The 24,621-nt window shown below is 34.7% G+C and overlaps 1 protein-coding gene across 3 annotated transcripts in view; it reads right to left on the bottom strand.

Annotated features, from left to right (window-relative positions):
- LOC138330306 (uncharacterized) overlaps positions 1–24,621 on the bottom strand; it is a 50,553-nt gene that overhangs the window by 12,775 nt on the left and 13,157 nt on the right. The window contains exons 7-13 of one of the 3 annotated variants that reach the window (XM_069277811.1): positions 20,025–20,835; positions 14,879–19,656; positions 14,330–14,521; positions 13,668–13,716; positions 12,520–12,658; positions 6,567–6,697; positions 1,820–3,447 (exon numbers count right to left, since the gene is read on the bottom strand). In XM_069277811.1, the coding sequence (XP_069133912.1) occupies positions 20,027–20,835 (809 nt within the window). In that variant the 3' untranslated portion in view covers positions 1,820–3,447; positions 6,567–6,697; positions 12,520–12,658; ... (2 more) ...; positions 14,879–19,656; positions 20,025–20,026. Of the gene's footprint in view, positions 1–1,819; positions 3,448–6,566; positions 6,698–12,519; positions 12,659–13,667; positions 13,717–14,329; positions 14,522–14,878; positions 20,836–24,621 lie in introns of those variants that run through there. The other 2 variants (XM_069277808.1, XM_069277810.1) reach the window with 2 other exon arrangements.

The following is a 24,621-nucleotide window of genomic DNA, read 5'->3' as shown; positions in this document are numbered from 1 at the left end:
CAGTGACGTGTGACAGTTACATACAGTGATATTTTAGGTTTTATGATCGACAAAATGACCAAGCAATGGTTAAAAGTGTACGAGTTGTCTTTTCATGAAAGATAAATGTTGATGTTAAATATCGATTTCGGCACTGGTTTGTATGAATACTATGCAACAGCATTGCAATGGGCCGAAATGGTGCGACGTTGTTGGTGTCATCGCTTTTTGTAATCGGTCAACTGATGACTATGCAAACTATTAATATGACCCTGTCAGTTGAACCTTTTGAGTTCTAGTGGGTCACGGCAATCTAGGGCAACAGATTAGGGACAGAAGATTCGTAATCAAAGATGATAAAGTTAGGAACACAAACGATTGTTACTTTTGTGAGTACATATTATTTGAAAAGTTGTGCAGAAGCAATTACTATTGTGGACAAAATGTCAACGGTATCCTATTGCGAGTACGAACATTAATTATTTTTTTGGAAGTTTTCATGAACACAGATGATAACGTTTAAACTATCGTTACGACAAACGATTGTTATTGTAAAATATTTCGTATTTGCATATTATAGAGTTATCTGCCCTTGTGGTTAGGTATTGATTGTTATGTCTTGTTTTGCGAGCGTAACGTCATACTTTTCAGAAAAAGCGACGGGAGGTTGGTTCGCTCACAAATAATGGCGTCACAATGGGATACCTACCCATAAGGGCGATAACTCTGTAATATGCACAGCAGAATTGCGGAAAAATCTTTCATTTACATTTACATAATAAATTATTTTTTATCATATATGATTTGCGGGACTTGCTATCACAATAAACCCATTTGGGGCAGTTGCAAGGTACTGAACGCTGACCGGAGGTTTTTCTTCGGGTACTCCTTTCGTGATCCTGGCTATCAATATGACGTTGAACTAATAACACAAAACCAAATATTTTACCAATGAATATAATTACATGTATACGGTTATGTCAAACTTTAATTATATAATGTAAACGTTTTACGTAATAACATTACTGTTTGATCGATACATCGATACACAGGTTCTAAATATAACAAAACTATTAGTGTGACGTTGTACCAATCACACCAGAACAAAATTTTCCACCGATGAAATAATTATACGATTATACAAAACGGTAAGTACATAAGATAATCGTTGGTTTACGTGATAACATTATTGTTTGGTCAATACCAGTCATCGTCATCACAGGTTCTACATAACTGATGATTATAAGTACAAGAACGAAATACTGTAGACCAACGTATGTTCCTGTATTTTACTAGGATTTTTTTTGCGTTTTTCATTGGAGATAAGAAATCGCGAAAATAAATTGACGTGAAATAAAATCAACTACAAGCATGACGTTTTACTAGTAATTCGCGAAAATAAGTCACCAAGAAAATGTCGTTGGGCCTAGAACCGTGAAATACGGTTTCCATGAAAATTATTCGCTATGATTATGTCGTTGAGCATGAAACCGTGAAATACGGCTTCCGTGAAAATAAGTCGTCATGATAATGTCGTTTGGTTTGAAACCGTGCAATACGATTTCCGAGAAATTAAGTCACCATTAAAAAACGTCGTCTGGGTCTGTAATCGTGAAATACGGTCTCCAAAAAAATAAGTTGGTTTATGAATAAGATTGTCATGTACACAATATTTCAATTATACAAATACAATTAGTATATACAATTACATACCTGTGTACCTAGTGTATCAATGTATAATATTTACGATATCAATTAAAATATTAATAACAAATTGTAGACAAGGAACAAATTTACACCATCAACGCGTTTCTCGGAGATCACAACGATTAAGCTCGGAGATCACAACGATTAAGCATTCTGATGCAGGAACAAGGCAAATCTGAATTTAATAAGCATTTCAAATAAATTTATAAGTAGTAATTTGTACCAATATGATTAAAAGTATCTGTCCATGGTTTCGATTATCATGAACTACGCCTGAGCATCTGAAAGTACCACCGATAGGGGTAACTTTCAGTTGACACCGAACCTTATGCATACTAATTGATTATAAGCTAATAAGAAGTGATATTTTAAAATCAACTTTGCTGAGTCCTTAGATACAAGATAGCATATATTGCGCTTTACAATAGTCATTGGTCTAGATTTACAAGTAAATATTCCAGCTGTGTTAGAAAAAAATTATAAAAAATTATAAAGAAACAAAAATGGCTTAATCCATGTCATTTCCATTTCAAACAATGGAAGCAACAAACAAGCGACGGACAGATGATTTTAATTGTAAATAGGACGTTTATCTTCTGAAGCATTATTTGTACATTTTGTTGTGAGTTAACTAATACGATGTGTATTTACATAATATTAGATAATTACAGCCATTTTGTATGAACGCACAGGTTCTTAAATGAATGTAGTATCGATATATCAGCAAACTATCATATTTTGAGTGCGAAACATGTGCATGATTTTTCGACCTTTGTTTGAAATTTAATTTCATTTTAGAAAATTTTATTATCTGTTGTGAAAGACAATGTGAATTGGGCAGCATAGCTATGCACGTGTCCTCCTTAAAAGCTTAAAAGAAAAATAATACAGAATTATAAACGAGCTTTCTTAAACGTTTTGGTGCAAATTGAATACATCTCATTTTGCAACAATGTTTTTTAACCTACCCAAGATCTTTTAGTCCGTTTAAATGCAATTCTGTTAAGTCATCTTTCAATAGCTTTTATTGCTTTCATTGAACTTCATAAGAACAACAATTTATTTAGAGACTTTTAGAGACTGTATCAACCTGTAAAGTGATCGCCATACACCATTTGTCTAAAGTTTGCAGAATATATAAGTAATTATTACATCAATATTTTGAATATTCCACAATGTACTCTGGGTAACTTTGCGAGGAATCGAAAATGACAAACATGGATGGGTTGACCACGTTGTCAACACAAGAGTTAAACGGACGTCGTTCCGGATCATCTGGGTCTGATGGAGGTTTGCGTATGTCGGAACTCCCAGCACACGACCGTCTAACACACGGGCCACAAACATGTACTTCTTGTTCGACACGAATGTGTCTCTGACATTTGTACAGAAGATATTTTCTGTGGAGCTGTTAACGAACTGGGCTGTCATGGTTGGTTCCGGAGCTGGGGTAAGGGGACCACCATTGCTATGTGGCTGTCCATATTGTGGAATGGATTGTTGGACATTGGAGGTTAGTTGTTCATTTGTGTAATTACTGCTGCACCTATTTTGAGTGCTGTTGGTGGATTGTGCAAAAGATTCCGAAGTTTCAATCAAAGGGTTATGCAGGTACATCCATTAATTGCTCCCGCATCAGCATAATACGATCCATTTGCTTCTGTGAGTTTAATGGTTGGGAATGCAAAGACGTCATTCTTCGGTCTAAAAAGATTCCGCTATACATATCAGAGAGCGAAGCGTTCTTTGCAAAGTAGGTTCCTAAAAAGAAACAAAAATGCTTTAATTATTTATCCTCTTCTGTTTTTGACTGTATTTATTCTTGTACTTTACAGTATCTGTAACATGATATAATACATACATTGTAAAATCCTTCTGAATTTAATAAATGGGCTGTTTATGAATCCTCTTTTCTGACCAAACAGCTGTCATTTCTCTGTTTCCCCTTAGGTACATTTTGATGGTTTTTATCTTAATATCATTCCTTTAGGCCAAAAAATATATATACATATAACTGTTTAGGGTAACCTGACCGACCTTGATTTTTACCCCGACCCTTTTTTCCCCACTTTTCTACAAAAAAACAAAACTCGGTATTTCGATCTCAGACTCTGGATCCGGCCATCACTTTAGAGTGAAAAAAACAACCGACCTTTTTTTGACAATGTAAACCTAAACAGACATATTTTTTGGCCTTATATAGAATTTAAGGTTAGCAATAAGTGTCATTCAATTTTTAGGCTACAATTTTTCATAATCCCATTCGTTTATCATATGATTTAATCTGTATTAGGTTTGATCAATATTGTGTTCTTTTGTTTCTTAGGCAAAATGTTCTAGAAAATTATCAAAAATTACATCATTTATAAATTCACTTAATTGGTGTATATTTCGGACAGTTACCATGACAACTAAAGTTGCAAAATTAGTAAAAGTTCATTGCAATTGAATCAGTGATGTCCTGAATATAGGGGTATAATGCTTATTGTTATCTGAATATTGTTCCATTAATGCGTTGTGTATCCACATCTGTATAATAGAATTTATTTGACTGTTCCATTGAATGATCCACTATCTGGGAAACGAATTTATGTTAGTTTTTAAGTTACATGTGCCGTAATTTTCGTAATCACGAATCGATTAGAGCTTTTGATAAGTTATTCACCACTAAAAGTTACAAACATTCTGAGAATTTCAATATTTACAATGTATAGGTTTTAATTTTGTAACTACAAATAAGAGCTGAAAATTAAGCTTTAGCAGTGCTGCCAAAACATCATTGTACTTACATATACAGTACAAGGAAATGAGTACATACATTCAAATATTGAAGCCAATAGGCATATGTGATATACAATGTCATGTCACATTTCATAATGATAGCAGTAATTTTTAAGCGATCTGGTATTATGTATTCTTATTCTATTATGGCCCTTTCCAGAGGGAACTGTTCTCCTATAGTGTTGTCTAGCGAGGTATAGTCGTTAAGGTTGTATTCTTCTGAGGTTTCAGTCCCGTTGAAGTCTCGTTTCGACATAGATCAAAGAAGTTATGAGATTTTAAGATAAAATCTATCAATATCTTTAGCAAGTTGCCAGTTGCAAATTCTGTCAAAAAATTACATTTCTATTTTCAGTAGATTTTTTTATACGGGGACTTTAAGAAATGGTCCATTTGGCGGCCATTTTGAAATTGTGTCTTTTTTCGCTTTGAATAGCGCCACAGTTTTACCATTTTTTACTGGAATTGTTTTTACTTAAATCATCACTGCGCCAGTATTTTTAGCTGTATCGAACTAATTTTTGCTGTAAATCGTTACTGGGTTCGTGGTAATTAAAATATTGAGCATTAATGTGTGAAATGATACACTTTTGTCACTTTATTTTGACATTTAATGGTAATTTGGGCACTTTTATTTTTTACTCCAAAATACTGAAAAATAACAAATATTCAAATGGGGCAAAAAAGTAAGCACACGGACCCCTTATTTTTCTGCCTGATTTAGAAAGAACAACCCTTTCCCTGTTGATATGCAAAATATGAACAAAAGTTTAATACCAGAACTTTTTCTATAAAGGGTTAAATTTGGCAAAAATGGCTGAAAATGGTGCATTTTTTAGCTCAAAATTAAGGGGTAATCAAAACTGGTATGTTTTTAAAGAAGACTACTGGAAAATAAATTCTACAAACATCCATACATATCAAACACCTCGATAGGAAATTATGACTTTAATCTCATGTGTATATGGTCAAAACCGCAAAATTCCCATAAAATCCAATATTTTGTCAACTAGGTATCTTTGAGTGACAATATCTCAAAAACGAGCACACGGACATATGTTTTTTCTTCCATTTTCGTTTATAACATGAACTCCTATTTCCAAAAATCTATATGAGAAAAAAAGTTTAATACAAGAAAATTTTGACTTCTCAGAGGAGTACATCCTTAAGTATACAACATGACATTCATTATGACGTTATATATATTTGGTCTGACCTTGACCGAATGTTGTTCTATCCCATGCGTACCCTCTATCTATTATATGGTCTGACCTTGACCGAATGTTGTTTCATCCCATGTGTACCTCTTTATATTATATTATCTGTCCTTGACCGAATGTTGTTCCATCCCATGTGTACCTCTTTATATTATATTATCTGTCCTTGACAGAATGTTGTTCCATCCCATGTGTACCTCTTTATATTATATTATCTGTCCTTGACCGAATGTTGTTCTATCCCATGCGTACCCTCTATCTATTATATGGTCTGACCTTGACCGAATGTTGTTTCATCCCATGTGTACCTCTTTATATTATATTATCTGTCCTTGACCGAATGTTGTTCCATCCCATGTGTACCTCTTTATATTATAAGATCTGACCTTGACCGAATGTTGTTCCATTCCATGTGTACCTCTATATATTATATGATCTGACCTTGACCGAATGTTGTTCCATCCCATGTGTACCTCTTTATATTATAAGATCTGACCTTGACCGAATGTTGTTCCATTCCATGTGTACCTCTATATATTATAAGATCTGACCTTGACCGAATGTTGTTCCATCCCATGTGTACCTCTTTATATTATAAGATCTGACCTTGACCGAATGTTGTTCCATTCCATGTGTACCTCTATATATTATATGGTCTGACCTTGACCGAATGTTGTTCCATCCCATGTGTACCTCTTTATATTATAAGATCTGACCTTGACCGAATGTTGTTCCATCCCATGTGTACCTCTTTATATTATAAGATCTGACCTTGACCGAATGTTGTTCCATTCCATGTGTACCTCTATATATTATATGGTCTGACCTTGACAGAATACTATTTCAACAAATGTGTACCTTTTATCTTTTATATAGACTGACCTTTACCAAGTGATCCACTTCTACACTTTCTCCAGTCCAGCCCTTCCCTACAGACAGCATCAAAGTTCCTTGTATTTGTGCTTTCGTTGAATTGATCAAATCCGAAATCCTCAACCATACGTTTTCTGCTTCTGCAAAACGATAATTAAATATTAATTAACGATTTACGATAATTACATATTATCCCTATTTGATTGTGACGTCACATTTTACGTGATTTGTTTAGGCGTCACAATCACCGGAATTGACAAAGTGTGCACAACCATTTATTCTTAAGTAGTTGTACATTTATAAATTGACAAAGTGTACATGACCATTTATTCTTAAGTAGTTGTACATTTATAAATTGACAAAGTGTACATGACCATTTAAGGTATCGACGTGAGATATTGGGAAACTGGTGAATGGGGGAAATTTACATTCCAGTCTTGACCTTTGGTTCAGCTTTGATTGATATTGCAAACAAAAAATTGACGTGACAAACAATAAAACGCAGGCTATCGTCAGTTCGACATTCCCTGTAAATGCAGTCAGTTACACAGGGACTTGTAACGTAGATTGTGAGAAAGTCTGTTGTGTATACATGTGTACTAGGCCTATATACTATATAAAAGGACAAGGGAACCAACGGCTCGCTTTGAAGAGGTACACCTGCCTCTACAAAAGTCGCCGGTATTCCGTCAAACATGGATAAATATGTATATATTTAATACTAATATATTCTTAAATAAATTTTCGATACGGAAAACACAACTTCAGACACGAAATAATATATTAACATACCTTTATTTCACTATGAACGCGGAAAATGCAGTCAGATTTCCTCACTGTCGTTATGCCTGCCCACTGAAATCCAGGTTAAACACGTTTGAGTGGATATTGTGTACCCCATACCCGGACCCGAACTGGAAACCCCATATACACAGTACCTGTATACTAAAAGCTACAATATTAATGTGGTAACGGTAAAGTAAAACATTAGAGTCTCGACTTGAGTTAGATTCTTCAATTAATGATACGTGTATTTCAAATAAAGGTACCTCTAAGAACCTTAACCATAAAACTTAATTTATACAGAGTCTGGGTACAGAATTCCAGTGCAGTATCGGGTAAGGGCGGGTACACTAAAAAGGTACCCATCATCAATTACAAAATGGCGGATTATACGAACAAGAGTCGAGTGCTGGATAAAAAACAGTGTGATTCCTCGCTTAGTTGTTGGATTGGATTAATGAAAGAGTTATCGGAGATAGCCTATTTGTATTTGCAATAGGAAAATATCACCAGAAAGTGAAATGAATGCATACAAAATTTGTTACAAGGGAATATGAGTGCCTTTGACCTAGATTTCACTGGACAGGCATAACGACAGTGAGGAAATCTGACTGCATTTTCCGCGTTCATAGTGAAATAAAGGTATGTTAATATTATTTCGTGCCCGAAGTTGTGTTTTCCGTATCGAAAATTTATATACATATTTATCCATGTTTGACGGAATATCGGCGACTTTTGTAGAGGCAGGTGTACCTCTTCCAAGCGAGCCGTTGGTTCCCTTGTCCTTTTATATAGTATATAGGCCTATAGTACACATGTATACACAACAGACTTTCTCACAATCTACGTTACAAGTCCCTGTGGTCAGTTATATAGTATGTGGTCTTCAAATTTTATTTATCAACAGACAAATGAAACTTTCTTGTTGTCTTGAAAACTTCAGCAGGTATAATTGCCTGTATACGGAAACAACGAGGGGATGTGGTCTGCGTTTTATTGTTTGTCACGTTATCGCTGTAATATCAATCAAAACTGAACTAAAGGTCAAGACTGGAATTCACCAGTCTCCCAATAAATCACGCCCGATACCATGCCCTGCCCACCATAAACGGTCATGTTCACTTTGTCAGTTTATAAATGTACAATTTAGTTGTAATTTGGCAGGCTCATCGTCTATATGTGACTAATTGACGCGAACGAGAAATCGTTCTTTACCCACGTCGTTTTCAATTCAATATCTTTTGCTGGTTTACTAAGAAATGAAAGTTAATGTTAATTTTTTTTTCAAAATACACATTTACTTAAATTATTTTGAATTGTTAAACTTTTTTTTAGTATAAGGATGACTAAAACGACAGAGGGGACATTTGTACTTTGCATATGTTAAGCGTTTCTATTCGTCCACTTTCCTTTTCTTTCTCTGCTTTGCTTTGAATGTTGCCTAGATGATTTCGAAAAAAATATGTTTTACAAAAAAAAAAAAAAAAAAAACCAAAAAAACAAAAAAAAATTAGTGAGTCCATTCCTCATGAAAGATTGGATAACTTATTAGCCTGTAATTTCTAAATACATACGATAGTAACAGTTTATAGAGATTGGTTAATATACCTGAAATTTAGTATATATAGAGTTTAGGTGGTGCAAACCATAGTACGAATTTTTGAATCAATTGTTGCATTTTCACTGCAGTCCCACTATATAACCTTACCAAGCGCAGTTGGCAGTCATATAGACAATGAACTTAAAGCGCTTATTATGACGTCATTATCATTGTGACGTCACAATTGTCGTGCCAGCGATCACGGAAGACGGCTGTTCAAATGGCTGTTCCACCCATGACGATAATGAATGATTAATTCATTATAAATGCAAAATTCCTTGGGATTTCATCATAAAATTGTAACAAAAATGTAAATATTAGCATTGAACGTCTTTCAGTTGTCATTCATAGCCAATATGAATGCAAACCGGACAGAGGCAAATTCAACATGAAGCGCCGCTTCATGGAATTTGCCTCTGTCCAGTTTGCATTCATATTGGCTATGAATGCCAACTGAAAGACGTTCAATGCTTAAATAAACGCATTAAATGAATATTTGAAAATGCTGTCTCAATGATACTTGATGCAATAAATACATGTACATCCTTACCAGGCCAAGTAAGAAGTATCTCCATTAATCATGTTATTGGTGTATTTTTCCATCAATAATGTGTTATCGCAGTGGCCTTTGGTATGATATAAACATTCTCTACTACAAACATAATCACTAGCATTTGATATGACTTAGCCCATCAATTCAATATATAACATAATCACCGGCATTATATATGACTTAGCACATCAATTTAATATATAACATAATCACCGGCATTAGATATGACTTAGCACATCAATTCAATATATAGCATAATCACCGGCATTAGATATGACTTAGCACATCAATTCAATATATGACATAATCACAGTCATTTGATATGACTTAGCACATCAATTCAATATATAACATAATCAACGGCATTAGATATGACTTGGCACATCGATTCAACATATGACATAATCACTGGCATTTGATATGACTTAACACATAAATTCAATATATGACATTATAACTGGCATTTGATATGACTTAACAAATCGATAAACATATGACATAATCAATGGCATTTGATATGACTTAACACATAAATTCAATATATGACATAGTCAATGACATTTGATATGACTTAGCCCATCAATTCAATATATGGATTAATCACCGGTATTAGATATGACTAAGCAAATCGATTCAACATATGACATAATCACTGGCATTTGATATGACTTAACACATAAATTCAATATATGACATTATCACCGGCATTTGATATGACTTAACACATAAATTCAATATATGACATAGTCAATGGCATTTGATATGAGTTAGCACATCAAGTTATTATTTGAGATAATCAATGGCATTTGATATGACTTAGCACATCAATTCAATATATGACATAATCACAGGCATTTGATATGACTTAACACATAAATTCAATATATGACATAGTCAATGGCATTTGATATGAGTTAGCACATCAAGTTATTATTTGAGATAATCAATGGCATTTGATATGACTTAGCACATGAATTCAATATATGACATAATTACTCGCATTTGATATGACTTATCACATAAATTCAATATATGACATAATCAATGGCATTGGATATGACTTAGCCCATCAATTCAATATATGGCATAATCACCGGCATTAGGTATGGCTTAGCACATCAATTCATCATATGCCATAATCAATGGCATTTGATATGACTTAGCACATCAATTCAATATATGACATAATTACTGGCATTTGATATGACTTAGCACATCAATTCAATATATGACATAATCAATGGCATTTGATATGACTTAGCACATCAATTCAATATATGACATAATCAATGGGATTTGATATGACTTAACACATAAATTCAATATATGACATAGTCAATGGTATTTGATATGACTTAGCACATCAAGTTATTATTTGAGATAATCAATGGCATTTGATATGACTTAGCACATGAATTCAATATATGACATAATCACTGGCATTTGATATGACTTAACACATAAATTCAATATATGACATAATCAATGGCATTGGATATGACTTAGCCGATCAATTCAATATATGGAATAATCACCGGCATTAGGTATGGCTTAGCACATCAATTCATCATATGACATAATCAATGGCATTTGATCAATTCAATATATGACATAATCAATGGCATTTGATATGACTTAGCACATCAATTCAATATATGACATAATTACTGGCATTTGATATGACTTAGCACATCAATTCAATATATGACATAATCAATGGCATTTGATATGACTTAGCACATCAATTCAATATATGACATAATCAATGGGATTTGATATGACTTAACACATAAATTCAATATATGACATAATCAATGGCATTGGATATGACTTAGCCATCAATTCAATATATGGCATAATCACCGGCATTAGGTATGACTTAGCACATCAATTCATCATATGACATAATCAATGGCATTTGATATGACATAGCACATCAATTCAATATATGACATAATCAATGGCATTTGATATGACTTAGCACATCAATTCAATATATGACATAATCAATGGCATTTGATATGACTTAGCACATCAATTCAATATATGACATAATCAATGGCATTTGATATGACTTAGCACATCAATTCAATATATGACATAATCAATGGCATTTGATATGACTTAGCACATCAATTCAATATATGACATAATCAATGGCATTTGATATGACTTAACACATCAATTCAATATATGACATAATTACTGGCATTTGATATGACTTAACACATAAATTCAATATATGACATAATCAATGGCATTGGATATGACTTAGCCCATCAATTCAATATATGGCATAATCACCGGCATAAGGTATGACTTAGCACATCAATTCATTATATGACATAATTACTGGCATTTGATATGACTTAGCACATAAATTCAATATATGACATAGTCAATGGCATTTGATATAACTTAGCACATCAATTCAATATATGACATTATCAATGGCATTGGATATGACTTAGCCCAACAATTCAATATATGGCATAATCACCGGCATTAGATATGACTTAGCACATCAATTCAATATATGACATTATCAATGGCATTGGATATGACTTAGCCCATCAATTCAATATATGGCATAATCACCGGCATTAGATATGACTTAGCACATCAATTCATCATATGACATAATCAATGGCATTTGATATGACATAGCACATCAATTCAATATATGACATAATCAATGGCATTTGATATGACTAAACACATCAATTCAATATATGACATAATTACTGGCATTTGATAAGGCTTAGCACATCAATTAAGTTTATGACATAATCACTGACTAAGCACATAAATTCAATATATGACATAATCACAGGCATTTGATATGACATAATTCAATATATGACATGATAATGCTACTGTGACATACCTACTCACTATCTGAACATAGAATTACTGACATTTGGTGATGACAGCACGTAGTATTCAATATCTAATATGACAAAGTGGTTTGTACTATAACTGGCATTTGGTATGACTTAGCACATAGGCATGTGACAAAAGCTTACCTCCGTTCTATCTGGACAGAGGACCTTCACGAGACACTTGCCACAAATTAGGTGGCCCTCGCAGCTTTGTACCATCCTGTCTGGGATATCGTACCTCTCACACGACCCGCAGACCGGGAGTGACGCTTCCATAGAAACACTAGTACAAAAGGAAGACAATCTTATGACTCATGCAAGCTTTCAAAGCCCCAATGCTACGGTACCTCGTTTCATATTTTTCATACTCACGAATCAAGAAGAGCTTTGAATATGTTATTCATCACCAAAAGTTACCAACATTTTGAGAGTTATAGTACTTTTAATGCATAGGTTTTAATTTTACAACTACAAATAATAGCTGATATATATTTACATCTATAATGAAGTGAAATGAGTACACACGAGGACACCATGAAGCCAAATTGTGATCTACAATTTCATGTCACATTTGTATAGTATGTTTAGTAATTGTAAATTGATTTATGCAGGTATCTTTCCACCTAAACATACGTAAGGCAAAAAACAACAATTTTACAACATATAATTTATGTGCTGTAACTAACGTTTATGAGACATCTGAAGCCATTTGAATGATTTTCACATCTTAATTCATCAAATCTTACAGTCTTCAATATATTACACAAAAAATGATACAAATGTGGGGATGCTATATTAAGCTATTAGTTGAGAGGTTACTATTGCCTCATTTTATTGTCTCATGATGGAATAGTCTCCTCACCGTCGGCTCGGGCATAATTTCATCCTTCGACAAAACTAAGAAACCATCTCTACAGGGTCATTATAGATACGTGAAGCATTATAGAAAGCAAATAAACAGACATTTTTTGTCGTGTACAAACACATCATTTCATCATGAATGCATTATTACATCCCTCGACAAAACTAAGAAACCCTCTCAACAGGGTCATTATAGATATGCGAAGCATTATAGAAAGCAAATAAACAGACATTTTTTGTCGTGTACAAACACATCATTTCATCATGAATGCATTATTACATCCTTCGACAAAACTAAGAAACCCTCTCAACAAGGTCATTATAGATATGTTAAGTAAAAAGCAAATAAACAGACATTTTTGTTGTGAGAATTACAAAAACATCATTTTTTTCATAAAATGTTACTCCTCCGAACACATATCACTACATACCTTCAAATTCAAAGAACGGCCAATATATATCAAGGACACCTGGAATGACCTAGAAAGAAAAATATGTAATCTTAAAAATCATTTGGTGGTAATTGGTAGTAGTATAACTAGTTTGTAGATACGGTATGAATTTTAAATATTATATGACATCACTCTTACCCCATAATCTCCAATGTATACAACGTAATGTTTTTCTTTCAACAATATGTTATATAATAGATTTCGGTCTTTTCATTAACTTAGTAATAACAAAGGCACAGTGAATTGTATGAAAATGTCATAAGGTCTCAAAATGTCATATTGCATGTCTAACGAGATATGAAATCTTGCAAGATCCATGTCTTTGATAGAGCAAACCGGAATCTAGGTATGAGCCGTCACTGCCTTTTAAAACAAGAGCTGTTGTAGAACAGCAAAGCTCGTATATTACCCCATAAAGGGCACCATATTGGTTGTATTATCACGTTCAGCATCCATACACATTAGGAAAATAAAACCATAAACCTTTATGGTGACTTAAGCTTAAACAATTGACGAAAAAGAAACTTGCTCAAAAACTTTAACATGAAATAGGACGCCAACGCTGACGCCGACGCCGACGCCGGAGTGACAACATTAGCTCCCCCTATTCTTTGAATAGGCGAGCTAAAAATTCTTATTACTCATTTTCCTCTGGCAGATGGGCTGGATTTGATCCCGTTGTTGTCATCAGCCTCATTCTGAGATGATTTTGGATACAGTCCATCGACCATGCTAATTGCTAGATCATCCAAATGCACTTCCTTCCCCCGATGCATGATGTTTTCAATTCTTTTCTTTATCCACATTCGGCAACCATCTGGAAACCACTCAATCTGCAAAAATCAGTAAATTGAATCTAAGGAAAAAAGTATTGACAACATTTCATTCTGCTGAAATCTAGATTATTTTGAATCCTTGTGATACAGCAACAAAACCTACTTTTTCAAATATTCACACGTTAAATGTTGGTGAAATATTAGTTTTGTCGTATCTTATTAAAATCTTGTTAGACATCAATTTTTATTAGATATTAGAAAATTAATTTGAACTCTGGGTTCAGATTTCAGGAACACATTATCTTGGTCATATAACCATAAAGATATATATATAATTACAAACAGAGATAATTAGTAGATGGAAAGTATGCCATGCGCCTGTGTTGGCCGTCAACAGTAGAAATATATACTTACCACTTTCTCAATATACTCGTTGACTGTGGTATCCTGCTGTGTTGAATCACCTTTATCTGAATTTGAACTGATGACTTGTTCCTTTCTCAGTAAAAAGTTTGCCATTGATTTCCTCTGTTGTTCTGCTTTATCCCCTAGAGGTGCCTCAAAATACTTCACTCCTTTTGACCCAGATGGCGTAGAGGTTTCTTTTTCGAAATTCATACATATACTCGAATCTCCTTTAGGAGTGCTCTTTTGACTTCGACTTAACTTCAATGGCGGTTTTGCTTGTGCTTCAATTTGTTTACTGTCTTTGTTTACTTGAGGGGAAGCACCGTTCCCACTAACATCACTTATAAGAATGGGTGAGTCATAATTTGATTGGCGGCAAGAAGCTACAGAATTTGGTTTGTCAGGACTAGGACTACACTGGTCTGAAATATGACGACCAACATCACTGTCCTCGCCCCTGTTATATGATATCTTTAACGTCAAATGAGGAACGGACTCCTTCTCGAGTGAACTTTGAAATTCTATGGCTGCATATGATGAAGCATTATCAACATGGTCCGGTAATTCTTCATCTCCATCCTCAAGTGAAATTGGTGAAGGCCCAGGAGGTGAATAAGGAAGCCTTTTGAGACATCTGTGCTTGAACATTGCTTTGAATGCTTTATTGGCACTTTTGTCTGATTACATTGACTGTGATTTTGAGAATTACTTGTGGAGACATCCTGGGGTTTTTGTCCTATATCATACAAATCACCATTATTCGACTTTGACTGGTTTCCTGATAAGGTACATTCGGTTTCTGTCTGTGTCTGAGCGGATGCAATAGTGTTATTTGTCTCTGAACTTTGTTGTTCGTCGCTTTCACATGTACCTGTAAGTTTATCATTTGCTCGGTCAGGGAATGTTTTTTTCTTTACATTCTATTTCATTTTATGATGATAATGATGATTCGCTATCTTCTATATTATCAGTTTTCTGTGATGATTGAGACATCATGGCAGTAATTTTGAAATCCCATAATGCCTCTGTCCTTTCCTCTAAAAGACAAGGTTAACATCCTTGTCAATAACACTCATACATAAATGGTATGGATCATGTTAGATGACTTTATATAACAGATCTGTAAATGAGGAAATATTGAAAGTTAAAATAAAATACAGGTATGGGACGTTACTACAAAACATCAATTATTTAAGTATTTTCAATATAGAAATTTTCTATAAAGACCCCCAAGAGACAAGAAAAAAGCAGTCTTTATGATCAATTGGTCTTTATACACAGGCCTAGTGTGCGGAAATTGGTTATTTTAGCCCCTACAAAAGTGATCGCATGTGGTATTAAACAGAACTATTATATCTAACATAAAACACAGTTCCTTTGTGTTAATAAAACCCTACTATAGAAAACATTCATCACTTATAAACCAGGTAGGTATCATGTGCTGAAAATAACAACAATGTGCGTTCATCCATATCATTCTATTTATCCCACGGTGTACCAGTAACATGGATAGCATGGACATTTTCACTCGCATGTCTATTCGTGCAGTAAACCATACCGAGTAGCCATCACATTTTAACATGGTTAAGGTAAAATACCCTTAGTGCACCCTTTAATAATGAAAATTGTTCATTTCTAAAATGTCGTCGAGGATGGACACAGTCTTGTTCTATCAGGACAACGTCTTTACTTGTGATTACATGATTAAGTGATACATTATATCTAGAAACTAAAAGAGATTTGCAATGTGTGATTTAGTGTTTTCTTGTATATCTGACAAAACAAAAAGGAAAAAATGCCCAAGAAATGGATAGGGTAAGATAATAATCAGCTTTGCTTCCCTAGGATATTAGAAGAAATTCAATACATGATAATTATTTGTGTGTTGGTAAAATTAGCAACTTGTTGGAGTTGATCAACCCCAACAAAGAGTTGATGAATACATGAATTATGTCCATTGGATTTACAGGAATATAACTATTCTTTAACAGCCGTAGCTGGTAGGAGTTATTTAAGACTGAATGTGAAAAAGTGTTGAAATCCAAATGGTCAAAGATCAACCACTGTTATATATATGTAAGTGTGACATGGAACAATAGACAGTGTACTTTCGTCTCTAAAAGAATATTATTATTGGCATAAAAAGTGCATGATGCTTTAAAGAAAGTTTATTTTCAAAAATGGAATTTATTGTCAATATTGTCAATGAATGATACGTTATTCAAGATGTTTCTTATAAAAGTTTTTTGAAACTCTTCTGAAATTGTTTATGACTTGACACTTCCTGCTGTGCTCAGGATTTATCTTCAACTGGTTTAAAAGTGACTGTTCAGAAAAAAGATCACATCTAAACCGGGCAATAGTCCAAAATCGTAATATAAACCTATACGCTAAAACCTATAAACCTATATAAAACTATACGCTTACTGTGATTTAAAAGTATATATATTATTACTGAGTGATCTATCTTCACGCACTTGTGCTCATATATGCAAATTTATATGGACTATTATGTCCGTGTATGATATAAATTAAATATTAGATTTGTGAAATCCTATACACAATAGTAGCAATTATTCTTAACATTCATGACAATATGGTAATTGTAAGAACACATGCATGGATGGGAAGTCCAAGAGATGGATTTGAATTTGAAATTATTGTACTTTTCATTTCGTAACAAAGATGGGCACAGCTCCACATATGGGTAACAGTCTTGTATTTGAGTAAGTTACCCATTCGAGTAATCATTTAGGTATCAAAATACAGGATTAAGCGATATCAAAATTGTTGGGGTTTTTTTTATCAAAAAGGGCGTCATAATTCTCAAATTACCTTACAACTGATTAACGACTTTAATGGAAATTTTACAAACAATTCCAAACGTTTTTCTTTCAAATACCTGCATTTTGGATAACTTATTGATTATACAATTGAATATAACTTATCTCTATAATACAAGTTAACAGCTTCATTAGAGTTGTGGATAAATCATTTTATAATTTTATATACGTCATTAAGTAGACTTACCTTTTAAGTGTCGAATGACGTGACTAAATGCACTATATTACTCAATACCGCGTCCAGTGCCTGGTGCTATTAATACTGATAAAACGCCACCTTGTGCCTTTCATAGCCTTAATATTTAAAAAAAATCAGGCCATCTCAATATAGCTCTGTACAATACTGCCTTGACCACCGTCCCACGTGCTATAGAAAAAGGTTGACATTATCAGTTTGTAAGGGAACAAGCTAGTATGTACTTGTGATTCGATCACATTGATATGGATAAAGAATTGATCTGGAGCAAACAGTACTGGTATCAACGGTGAATGTTAAAACCATGGAAATATGCAAGTTATACAATACCTCAGGCAGGAAGTTCCAAAATGTCCTTAAACATGTGATGAGAGAGAATGGACAATTTTTTTACATTCTTTTTCAGCCAGTTTTTATAGCAATGGACAAATAAAATTGGACATCTGGCTAACTTTGTTGTGATCTCTAAACACTTTCAAGTCCGAAGATCTCGTTTATGTATTGATATTGTATTCTTCTTTTTCGTTTGCCGATCAGGCCATCACTAGTCTCCTTCTCTGACCTGGCCATCGATACTGATGATTATTTGGTCGTGGGCTAGGGGCGCAGTGACATGTGACAGTTATATACAGTGAGATTTTGGTTTTAGGTTTTTGAAGATTTAGTTACAACACCAGTGAACATTTCATGTGTGACGTTTATAAGATTAGAACAACCAGTCTAGTTTCTTAAAGGTGTAAAAGTGTACGAGTTGTCTTTATATGAACGATGAAAATTGATGCTAAATATTGATTTCGGCACAGCTTTGTATAAACACTATGCAATAGCATTGCAATGGGCCGAAATGGTGCGACGTTTTTTTTTTTTATTTTGTAAACTTATGACTAGGCAAACTCTTAACGTTTAACGTTTGCATATAAACTGGTATTGTAATATGTAAACTATTTCGTATTTCACAGATTTATCTCCCCTTATGGGTAGGTATTGATTTTGACGCCATGTGTTTGCTAGCATAACGTCATACTTTTCAGAGTAAACGACGAAAGCTTCACTTGCAGAATAATAGCGCCACAACGGGATACCTACCCGCAAAGGCGGTAAGTCTGTAATATGCAAAGATGGAATTGCGGGCACACGCAATAACGTTCTTCTTATTATAATACCAAATGTAACTTACATCTTAAAATGTTGAGACTAATGTGAGCACAAAAAAACCCTTACATATTGCACGCGCAGGTCATAGTGTTTCCAGATCGTTGTCAGCTTGTAATAGGTTTCCGCTAATTTGCGCTCATTTTGTACAAAGAATTTTTTTTTAATTGGATTTTTCTTAGTTAATATCAAACCATGTACTGGTAAAAGTTTCTTTACTAATTTTATATTAAAGCAAAATTCATGACTAAAATAGCAAAAGCATGATATATATTTATAAAAAATCGAAACTTGCGAGAACTGATCATTTGAAATATTAAAATAATGTGTGCCTTGTCACTGAGCTTGCTAGTCTTTCCTTTCCTATCCCTTTGAGAGAAAAAAGCTTAATATCGATCGGATTTAAAAAAAAAATGTTATTGCAATATGTTTTATAACATTATGACTGTCACATATGATTTGTGGCAGAATATTTTTTTTCCGCTTGACACGCTATCAAAAGCCCTCTACCTCTGAATCACAGGTTTGAATCCCATGTATGCAGTGCAGTTGGCAAGTACTGACCGCTCGCCGGTGGTTTTGTACGGGTCATCCTGCGTATAAATAAAATTAATTCAAACCAATCACACCAAACCAAATTTACGGTTATCTCAAACGCTGATTATATATGGTAAACGTCTGGTTTACGTAATAACGTTACTGTTTGACCGATTTAAGTCATCTCCATCACAGGTTCTTTATTTAATAAAACCAATAACAAACACTCTCTCTTTTTTGTTTAAACGTGGTTATAACTACATGAACGAAATACTAAATGCTACTTTTAAGTTAAAGCTCGTGTCTTTTGTAACTTTAAAAAAAATGACTCACTCGTATGGAATAAATTCCATATCCAACAACCACAAGTTGTTGTGTAACCTTTATATATATATATGATTTAGTAAATGGATGGTGTCTTTACATTTATGAAAGGGTGTATTCCACTATGTACTCTGGGTAACTTTGCGACGAATCAAAAGTGACAAATGTAGATGGTTTGACCACGTTGTTAACACAAGAGTTAAACGGACGTCGTTCCGGATCATCTGGGTCTGCAGGAGGCGTGAGTAGGTTTCTATTCCCAGCACAGCACCGTCCGACTAACACACGGGCAACAAACATGTAATTCTTTTTTGTCGAGTTAATTGTATCTGCAACATCTGTAAAGATGACTTTATTTGTGGAGCTGCTGGCACACTGAGTTGTCATGGCTTGTTCTGGAGCTGTCGCATGAAGAACATTGTCATTTGATTGTGCACATTGTGGAAATAGGTTGTTCTGAGTGATGCTAATGGATGGTGAAAAATATTTAAAAGTTCGAATCATAGAGTTTCGTTTCTGCACCTGCTGTTGAAACCGGTCGTCTGTCTGGTGCCTGGTGTCTGACTGATCCTCTAGTATTTGCTGCCGTTGATGCTGCATCTTCATCATATAGCTTTCCTGTGGCTTCTGTAAAAGCCGTTGTGCTGAATTCAAATCACCTACAGAATGTTGCTGCTCTAAATCTAACGCACCTACAAGTTTAAATGGTTGATTAATAGGTCCGGAGGTACTGTAGGTAGAGGGTGGCAGATTTAAATCCTGTGCAAACTGAGTACTTCTCTTTACCGTTGATGGAGGTACATTAATGTCCCTTCCTCTAAGCCGACGTAATTTCAAACGCCTCATCATGGGGCCAAACAAGTTTCCGCAATATGCATCGGAGACCGAAGCAAACTTTGCAAAGTAGGTCCCTAAAACGAAAGAAACAAAAGTACTCTAATTATCTACTCACTTCTGTATTTATCAGGTTTTCCTTGATATTGTCACTGTGATTATACATTGGAAATTCCCTAAATCGATCATGGTCGGTGCATAGAATTTCGGCCGGATTAGAGAGGGTTCGGTTTGGAGAAGTGAACCGCATATCGATCATTAGGATCCGGATTTTATTGATCGGAAGTTGTTTTCTACACTACAATGTACTGCCTAGTGTTCGTTATATACGTAAAATGATATAAGTAATTTGGGTTTTTGGTTATTTGAAGTTTGTTCACATTAATGACCATAACCTTCATTCAAAGTAACAGGCATCAAATAGGCTAAAATCTTTAGACACATTCTTGTGAATAACTAAGAGGCTTAGAGACCTGATATTGGGCCTGTGACATGGTATGAAGGGCTACCAAGTTTGTTCAAATGAATGACCTTGACCTTCATTCAAGGTCACAGGGATCATATAGGCTATAATCTTTAAACGACTTCTTTGAATAACTAAGAGGCTTAGAGACCTGATATTTGGCCTGTGACATGCTGGGATGAAGGGCTCCCAGGTTTGGTCAAATGAATGACCTTGACCTTCATTCAAGGTCACAGGGATCATATAGGCTATAATCTTTAAACGACTTCTTTGAATAACTAAGAGGCCTAGAGACCTAATATTGGGCCTGTGACATGGTATAGAGGGCTACCAAGTTTGTTCAAATGAATGACCTCGACTTTTATTCAAGGTCACTGGGATCAAATAGACTAAAATCTTTAAACGACTTCTTGTAAGTAACTACGAGGCCTAAAGAATGGATATTGTACATGTAGCATGAGGATCAAGGGACCTTCATTCAAGGTCTAATTTATCGAATATATCAGATCCTGAACTTCTTCTATTAGACATTTCCACCAACTGAGCGGATGTGAGAATGAGCTGTGAATGTGAACTCTGACAGGGGTCGTCTCAAAACGTTATTTGTTATTCTTACGTTTTTAAAACTATATTATGTAATGTTACTACAATTTGTTAGCGCGCTTAGCTCAGTCGGTTAGCCAGCCGTTCCTTGACACTATGGTCCCTAGTTCGACAGGTCTTTTGGAGATGAAATGTATTGATTTTTTATATCATGCACTTTAAAAAGTACTATACAGCGGATATCCAATTTTATTTAATTCATATATGTAAAAGGACAATACACAATTTGCACTTGTAACACTACAATGAAGATATGAAATATGAGTACAGTCGATAATACCAGTATGGATACCTATTATTGGTTAGTTAGATATCTTGTGTCCAACGTACAGTGATTACGTCAGGCGAGGGATTAATAGTATATTTAACCCTCTTTGGGATGACACAGGAGAATCTCATCTCGCGGAGTAAGTTTCGTAAATTGTCAAACACGAGGCTGCACACCGAGTCTTTGGTAGAGTTGAGATTTCCTGTCGTAGGCCTTCACCAAATAGAGTGAAAGATTCTTTTTCTCTTACCTTATGCGCCACGTCAATCGTGTCAGCAATGCAGGCAATGATAAAGTGACCTGAATGAATCGTCGTCGTCGCCATCGTTGTGACGTCATTGAATTTGTGTCGTGACGTAAAGCAACTGTTTAATACCGCGACGACGTGATACATGTGTCGCGACGTCATACGATTGTTTTTTCGTTATTCTAGGGGGATAGAGAAAAATCGATAAAATTGCGGATTCTTAAAAGAGAAAATATAAAATTTCACTTGCTTCCCAGCTTTTTCATCGCGTTATGATCACAGAAGCGTCGTCATGTGTCAAAAGTGATGACGTCTACTACAATGCACGCCCCGGTTACGTCGCTCGTATTGTTAACGTCACGTAATATAGTCTAGTGCGTTTGTGTTGTCCTACACACCCCTGTGTAATATCAATGGAATCTTTCGTCCCTTTTGGGTGAGACTAATATAAATTTTTACCCTCTTAGGGGTGAGACAGGAGAATCTCAACCCCAGGGGTAAGAATCCTATCCCGAGGGTTGAGATCGCCTGTCTCATCCAAAGAGGATAAATGATTCTAATTTTCTTAGCCCATGCACCACTTTGTATCTCTAATAAACTTGTCACTTATGCAAGCAAAGATGACGTAACCTCAATGAATCGACTATTACCGCAACGTCAAGATACTGTTGTCGTTACGTCATATAATTGTTGAACACATACAAAGGTCTCGTGTAGCTGGTCTTTACCCTAGGGTGAGATAGAAAAATCTCATACAGGTAAAACTGTGGATATCCTTTTCGGGTTAAAGGGAATAATAAAATCTTACATGGGTCTGTCAAGTGGATAGAGATATCTCAACCTGGGTGAAAGATTTTGGCTTGTCAACCCGAGGCTTGCCGAACGTCGTTTTGCGCCAAAATTGATGACGTCATCTACGATACACGTCGCAGTTACGCCGCGCGTATTGATGACTTCATATTATCGTTTAGCGCGTGTGAGCTGTCTTACACCCCACTGTGTAAGATAGAGTTATCTTTTCCCTAGCAACAACGGGATATCCATGTGAAGTATGTGAGAAAAGAGAATCTCAACCCGAGGGTTAAGATTCTTAATTTGTCAAACACGAGGCTTTGTCAAATATTTGGATTCTTTAATTTTCTGCTACCCTGTACACTACTTTGTGTTTCTAAGAACGACGTGTCACTAATGCATGCGAGGATGACGTGACCTCAATAATTTGTCGTCGTTGCCGACATTTGTGACGTCATTTTACTGCTGCACTACTGTTACTGCGACGTAATGATACTGTTGCCGTGACGTCATACAATGATTGACCGCGTGAAAAGATCTCGTGTAGCTTGTGTTAACCATAGGGTGAGAAAATTCTCACAACGGTAAACTTGCGGATATCCCAGTCCCGGGTAAGAAAAAGAGTTATATTTCCTTTAGCAACCATGGAATATCCTTGAATAATTCAATTTTGCTTGTTACGAGCATTTTCACTGGTTTAAAAATTTACTTTATCAGCCCATAAAGAAAAAATGGCGTCGCCTTTTGTGACGTTGCTTCTTATTGTCTGAGATGACGGCGTAATGAGTTCATAGACAAAAAAGTCCCAAAATGAATTTTTAGTACTAAAGAGATTATATTTTGTAAATTGAATTATAAGGATTAATTTGAATAGATTTTTTATGTTATGGAGATATAACACAAATATCTGAGTGTACTCTCATCATAAACCTCTTCGCGGTTTATTTAGAGTAAACTAAGATTTTCGTGTTATATCTGAATAATAGCTCCATAACATAAAAGATCTATTCAAGTTAATCCTTAAACAATTAAATTTTATATGTTGCAATCATTTTTATTGCTTAGATCATTGAGGTTATTTTTCCGTAGACTGAGAGAATTGCACGTCAAGTATACAAAACGGTTTTGCGGGGAATTTTATGGGCAAAATTAAATTACTGGTTAAGATATCATTGCGCCACAGCTCCATTTGTTTTACTGTAAAAGTAAGTAAAATCATGGAAATGTATGCCTAATTGAGATATCCTCCATTGTTGAGATACAGTACGTGCAGCTCTTGCTGTACGGCGACAACTTCTCTTCAATTTATAGACATGGAAAGAAAATAAAAGTTGATGTATGATTGATTTTGGGTTTGTTACGTTAGTCGCGTACCCGTGTTAATGTGTGTATATGTTTTGATTTTGTTAATTTAATTTGTATTACATCTACTGACTGCCGTATATTGATTTATAAATTGTGTAAGTAAATAAACTGATAAACTGACATGG

Source organism: Argopecten irradians, chromosome 8 (genome assembly GCF_041381155.1).
Source record: "Argopecten irradians isolate NY chromosome 8, Ai_NY, whole genome shotgun sequence".
NCBI classification, from domain to species: Eukaryota; Metazoa; Mollusca; class Bivalvia; order Pectinida; family Pectinidae; genus Argopecten; species Argopecten irradians.
Note: the sequence above shows the minus strand (reverse complement) of the source record. Positions and strands in the feature narration are given on the sequence as shown.